At 42.0% G+C, this 6,288-nt stretch overlaps 1 protein-coding gene across 1 annotated transcript in view; it reads left to right on the top strand.

Moving 5' to 3' along the window:
• Positions 1-5,894, top strand: part of CNGB3 (cyclic nucleotide gated channel beta 3) — a 190,438-nt gene extending 184,544 nt beyond the window's left edge. The window contains exons 16-18 of the mRNA XM_010862156.1: positions 2,539-2,685; positions 2,926-3,100; positions 5,637-5,894. Coding sequence (XP_010860458.1) covers positions 2,539-2,685; positions 2,926-3,100; positions 5,637-5,894 — 580 coding nt within the window. The remainder of the gene's footprint in view (positions 1-2,538; positions 2,686-2,925; positions 3,101-5,636) is intronic.
• Positions 5,895-6,288: the final 394 nt, after the last annotated feature.

Here is a 6,288-nt window from a genome sequence, read left to right on the forward strand (position 1 = left end):
GAAAAAGTCGGTTTTCATTCCAATCCCAAAGAAAGGCAATGCCAAAGAATGCTCAAACTACCGCACAATTGCACTCATCTCACATGCTAGTAAAGTCATGCTCAAAATTCTCCAAGCCAGGCTTCAGCAATATGTGAACCGTGAACTTCCTGATGTTCAAGCTGGTTTTAGAAAAGGCAGAGGAACCAGAGATCAAATTGCCAACATCTGCTGGATCATGGAAAAAACAAGAGAGTTCCAGAAAAGCATCTATTTCTGATTTATTGACTATACCAAAGCCTTTGACTGTGTGGATCACAATAAACTGTGGAAAATTCTTCAAGAAATGGGAATACCAGACCACCTGATCTGCCTCTTGAGAAATTTGTATGCAGGTCAGGAAGCAACAGTTAGAACTGGACATGGAACAACAGACTGGTTCCAAATAGGAAAAGGAGTTCATCAAGGCTGTATATTGTCACCCTGTTTATTTAACTTCTATGCAGGGTACATCATGAGAAACGCTGGACTGGAAGAAACACAAGCTGGAATCAAGATTACAGGGAGAAATATCAATAACCTCAGATATGCAGATGACACCACCCTTATGGCAGAAAGTGAAGAGGAACTCAAAAGCCTCTTGATGAAAGTGAAAGTGGAGAGTGAAAAAGTTGGCTTAAAGCTCAACATTCAGAAAACGAAGATCATGGCATCTGGTCCCGTCACTTCATGGGAAATAGATGGGGAAACAGTGGAAACAATGTCAGACTTTATTTTGGGGGGCTCCAAAATCACTGCAGATGGTGACTGCAGCCATGAAATTAAAAGACACTTACTCCTTGGAAGGAAAGTTATGACCAACCTAGATAGCATATTCAAAAGCAGAGACATTACTTGGCCAACAAAGGTTCGTCTAGTCAAGGCTATGGTTTTTCCTGTAGTCATGTATGGATGTGAGAGTTGGACTGTGAAGAAGGCTGAGCACCGAAGAATTGATGCTTTTGAAGTGTGGTGTTGGAGAAGACTCTTGAGAGTGCCTTGGACTGCAAGGAGACCCAACCAGTCCATTCTGAAGGAGATCAGCCCTGGGATTTCTTTGGAAGGAATGATGCTAAAGCTGAAACTCCATACTTTGGCCACCTCATGGGAAGTTGACTCATTGGAAAAGACTCTGATGCTGGGAGGGATTGGGGGCAGGAGGAGAAGGGGATGACAGAGGATGAGATGACTGGATGGCATCACGGACTCGATGGACATGAGTCTCAGTGAACTCCGGGAGTTGGTGATGGACAGGGAGGCCTGGCGTGCTGCAATTCATGGGGTCGCAAAGAGTCGGACATGACTGAGTGACTGATCTGATCTGATCTAATACCCTGAGAGATATAAAACCCACAATTCTCTAACATTCCAAGTGGAAAGTGGTATATGAATGACCATAGCTATTTTTTCACTAAGCCACGTTCAACTCTTTGCAACCCCATGGACTATAGCCTGCCAAGGTTCCTCTGCCCATGGAATTTTCCAGACAAGAATACTAGAAAGGGTTGCCATTTCCTTCTCCAGGGGATCTTCCCAACCCAGGTATTGAACCTGTGTCTCCTGCTTGGCAGGCAGATTCTTTACTACTGAGCCACCTGGGAAGCCCTAATAACTGTACTGTGAGCAATTTATGATACTGAGAAATAATTTGATCTGGAAACTACTTACAGGAAGAGACTGAATTCACCTAGTGTTACCAAAGTATCATTAAGATTTGCTGTCAGAGCTTTATTACTCAGAGTACAGGCGAAACAGAATGTACATTTAAGGAAATTAACTAAGAAGACTTTAATAAAGGGATTATTGACAGAAGTCAGTCAAAGAAAATTAAAAGACAAATCTAAGAGTACCCAACAAGAGATGCTGATATATCTCAAAGCTAGCTACAAGGGAGCTGTTTTCAGAGCCAAGCCTAAAGGGGACAAGGGCAGGGCATGTTATCAGGGCCCAGAAAGAAATCTGTGGGAGCTGTTCTAGGAGACGGCCACGTGTCAGGGGCTGTGGATTTTTGGTAGCAACTGCAGCCATTGCTAACCTAAGTCCTGGCAGGGCAAGAATGGGGGAATAAATGCTCCAAAACCACTCTCTACCTGCTTTCTGACTTCCTCCTCATATTTCCCATTGGCTCACCCCAAATCAAAGTCAGAGAGCAAACCCGCAATTCAGCTTCCTGGAGGGCAAAGAGGTCAGGAGGGATAAAAGGTGAGTCTGGAAGAGCAAATAAAGGATTCCCACCAAAGAGAGGCAGCGCTTCTGGAATCTGGGAGGAAGAGTCTCCCGGGCTCTGATGGCTACAAGCCTTGATTTGAGGCGGGAGTTAGATGCCAAACATGTCAAAAGCTGTTGCCACTTCTATTGCAGCCACATCCTGACTTTCTCCACAGAATCACCTGACCTCTCACCCCAGGGAATGACCCCGAGGCAGTATAAATGGCTCTGACATGTGGTATTTATTTTTTAAAAGATTTTGGTGGAGGGAGATAGAAAATTGTGGCAAAGATTTGCTTTTCTCTCTTACAGCCTTCTAGCGGCAAGAGGAGGAAACCGAAGAACAGCCAACGTGGTGGCCCATGGCTTTGCCAATCTTTTAACTCTCGACAAAAAGACCCTCCAAGAAATTCTAGTGCATTATCCAGATTCTGAAAAGCTGCTCATGAAGAAAGCCAGGTACCATCTTTGAAATCTCATTAGAGAAAAAAAAAAAACCCATTAGAGAGGAGTTGGCCTCACTTGACACTGTGTTCATGGCTGCAGTTAACTGTTTCCAGGAGAACCACCTAACATACTATTGCTTACGCGGTTATGCATTGAAAACTTCACAGATTAGGCGAAAAGATAGTATTTCTGGGAAGTTCTTCCAGAATCCTCACAATGCTATCTAAAATGGCCTTTCTCTCCTGCCCACAGAGTGCTTCTAAAGAACAAAGCTCCAGGCACAGGGGCAACCCCCCCAAACAAAGGACTTGCCTTTCTCTTCCCACCGAAACAAGAAACACCCAAAATGTTTAAAGCTCTTCTGGGAAGCTCTGGAAAAGCAGGTCTTGCAAGACTACTCACGTTGAAGAGAGAACAAACCGCTCAGGTAATAGGACAGAGGGAAAGGAGGGCTGTAACAGAGACCCCCCAGACGAAATACACTCAGACAAGCTCCTACTTTAATCCTGTGTCAGACACTGGGATAATCTGGATTCATCTAATGCATATAATTGCTACATTATACACAGCACTTACTATTATTTACTGTATACCCATGTATCATCACAGTTAACCCCCTGGGTTTATTATGACAGTTTCAGCGTTTTGTGACTATATATATATATGTATGTATGAGAAAAGGTGAAGGGGTTAGTCGCTCAGCAGCGTCTAACTCTTTGCGACCCCATGGACTATAGCCCGCCAGGCTCCTCTGTCCAAGGAATTCTCCAGGCAAGAATACTGGACTAGGTAGCCATTTTAATCTAGACTGATTTCTGTTGGATTCTATATTCCTCAGACGGTAGAGAATCTGCCTGCAATGCAGGAGACCCAGGTTCAATCCCTGGGTCAGGAAGATACCCTGGAGAAAGGAATGGCAATCCACTCCCGTATTCTTGCCTGGAGAATCCCCATGGACAGAGGAGTCTGGTGGGCTGCAGTCCATGGGGTCACAAAAAGTTGGACATGACTGAGCGACTAAACCCAACACCGCACTTGTGTGTATATGGCATGCCTGGCGGCTCGATTTGTGTTTTCTGTGTTTGTGAAACTGCTTACTCACTAAAGTGTGTTTGTAGCCTCAAAACCAATATTTAAGGGGTTCGGGGGGTCATTCACAGGCATACATGTACAGAATAGCGAAAATTTAAGTTGCTGGGGGCACATGTTTTCAGCTGAATTTGAACAAGGAGACACTCTGCCTTCTGGCCTCAGCTCTCACACTGTGAATGAATGAACTTTTCATGGTCTATTTATTGTCACGTTTTTTGTATTTTTGTGCATTTCCCCCCTCCCACTGTTAAAAATGGCCCTCAAACATAGTGCCAAAGTACTGTGTTCCAAAGGGCAAAAAAGCAGTGATGTGCCCTACAGAGAAACACGTGTATTAGATAAGCTTCATCCGGGCATGAGTCAGAGTGCTACTGGCTGTGAGTTCAATGTAATGAATAAACCATACATATTAAATAAGGTGTTTCTAAATAGAAATGTATGTAAAACAAGGTTATGTATTGAGGAGTTGACAAAAATGTTAAAACCAGAGGCTTGTAGGATCCTGAACTTGCATTATCCCAAAGAGCAGGGTTTGTTAGTTCAGTGTTCACGGAAGCTTTATAGAACAAAACTACTACCATGAATAATGAGGATCAACTGTATTTATATAAACATATGTATACCTATAAATGTGTAAGACATTTTACCAGCTATTAAACATTTTCACCAGTATTCATTCAATTACTAAGTCAGAAGTAACCTCACAGAGGGCATCACAGCCTTCATGTTATAGCCGAATAAACTGAGATCCAGATCAATTATTTAGATAAGATCACCATCAATGACAGAGCAAAAGTTATTAGTCAGAAATTCAGACTTCAACACCTACACCAAGCTGTCTCCTAATTCCTAGAAATGTCATGAAACTGAAATGTTTTAGTTTTTCTCTTTTTTTTTCATATTTCTTTGATTCTCATGATAAGTTTATGAGGCCAGATCCTGAAAAACAGAGCAAAGATTCAAGTTTTCTGAATCTAGTTATTATGTTGTCTCTAAAACAGTAAGAAATGAGTATCTGACTCTTTCTGAAAATTGGTAAAGCAAATATTATAAAGTCAATCACACTCAAGAGATTCAAAGTTGCTTCTTCCTTTTCCACACACACAACACTGTGATAGAGGTCAGGGTACACCAGATGCCTCGTTTAATTGGCAGACAAATAATAATCTGTGTAGAAGACTTATGGGGAAAACAACTCTGTAGGTCAGTGTGTTAATTAAGGCTTTCAACTCTGTATATGCACCTTCATACCCTGTACAAGCCTCTTTCAAACTGATCTCAAGCATCACCAGCAAACAGCATGGTATGTTTCTTAATCTGAAATTTATACAGATGACCCTAAATGCCAAAGGTTCTAAAATTATATCAAATACCCATGGAGCAAATGGAGAAGACTGTACTAGGAAGGAGACATGAATTTCTCCCTGAGATGCTCCCATGAGCTTATGCAGGAGGGAAACCATAGTTCTAGAGTGTTTTTACAGCATTATTTGGTATTAGGCTAATACTTTTTTATTAAAAGATAAATATTTAAAATTTCATCTTCATAAAATAAATAAGTAAATATTTGAAAAGCAAAGCACCTTGAGCACTAAGTCTAATAATTCAGAGACCATGGGAGCCAATAGGGAGCAAATTCCTTGGCAGGAACAGAAATGTAAGGCACACTAACCCTGAGTTCAAAGGTGACAGCTCAACCCCATTCTCCAGCACATCTGAAAACTTAAAGGATAGTCAAAGGCAGACATGATTCCCATATTACGTCAGTCTTTTGACGGCGATCCTTAGGTATTGCATATTAATCAAAAGACTCCGACATCCTCGATTAAGATTTCAGCACCAATCAACTTTTTTCAATAACTTTCTTCTAGAGAAAAGACGAAAACCAGGAAGAAGAGAATAAAGGAAAAGAATCTGAAGATAAAGGAAGAGCAACAGCAGAGAAACCACTTGAAACATCCAAATGTGAAACGAGTTCCATTACAGGGGAGGAAGCGCCCCAGGCAACTAGAAAGGCGGTTTTACCCAGAGGAAGTACCCGTCACTCACTCATCATCAGCATGGCTCCTTCGGCTGAGGCCGGGGAAGAGGTTCTGACGATTGAAGTCAAAGAAAAGGCTAAGCAATAAATATGTGATGATCTTTAGATATACTCTAGCTAGTTCCCCGAGAGATTACAGCCAGGATAGGAGTTTAAACTAATGACAGGAAAAGACCTTGCCGGCACCCTTGAGAAACCGCAGGCAAATCTCTAGCTTAGTTTCTAGGGCGTATCTGAGAGTGTGATCTTCTGCAGTGGCAATAAGAAGATTATTAAGGAAAAAATCCCTATTCTCCGTTGTCATCAGCTTTGTGCAATTGGTATTCTCCTAATGGTACCTAGAAGGTTATTTTTCTTCTGTACTTTCTTGATGATGTTTCTTCCCTCCGTTTTGATTAGGTTGGTCTTGGCTCTGAAATAATTCACTAGGTTTTTCTCTTAATTGTGTGTGTGTGTGTGTGTGTGTGTTAAAGTCTTGCATT

This window comes from Bison bison, unplaced genomic scaffold (assembly GCF_000754665.1).
Source record: "Bison bison bison isolate TAMUID 2011002044 unplaced genomic scaffold, Bison_UMD1.0 scf7180017858048, whole genome shotgun sequence".
Lineage (NCBI taxonomy): Eukaryota > Metazoa > Chordata > Mammalia > Artiodactyla > Bovidae > Bison > Bison bison.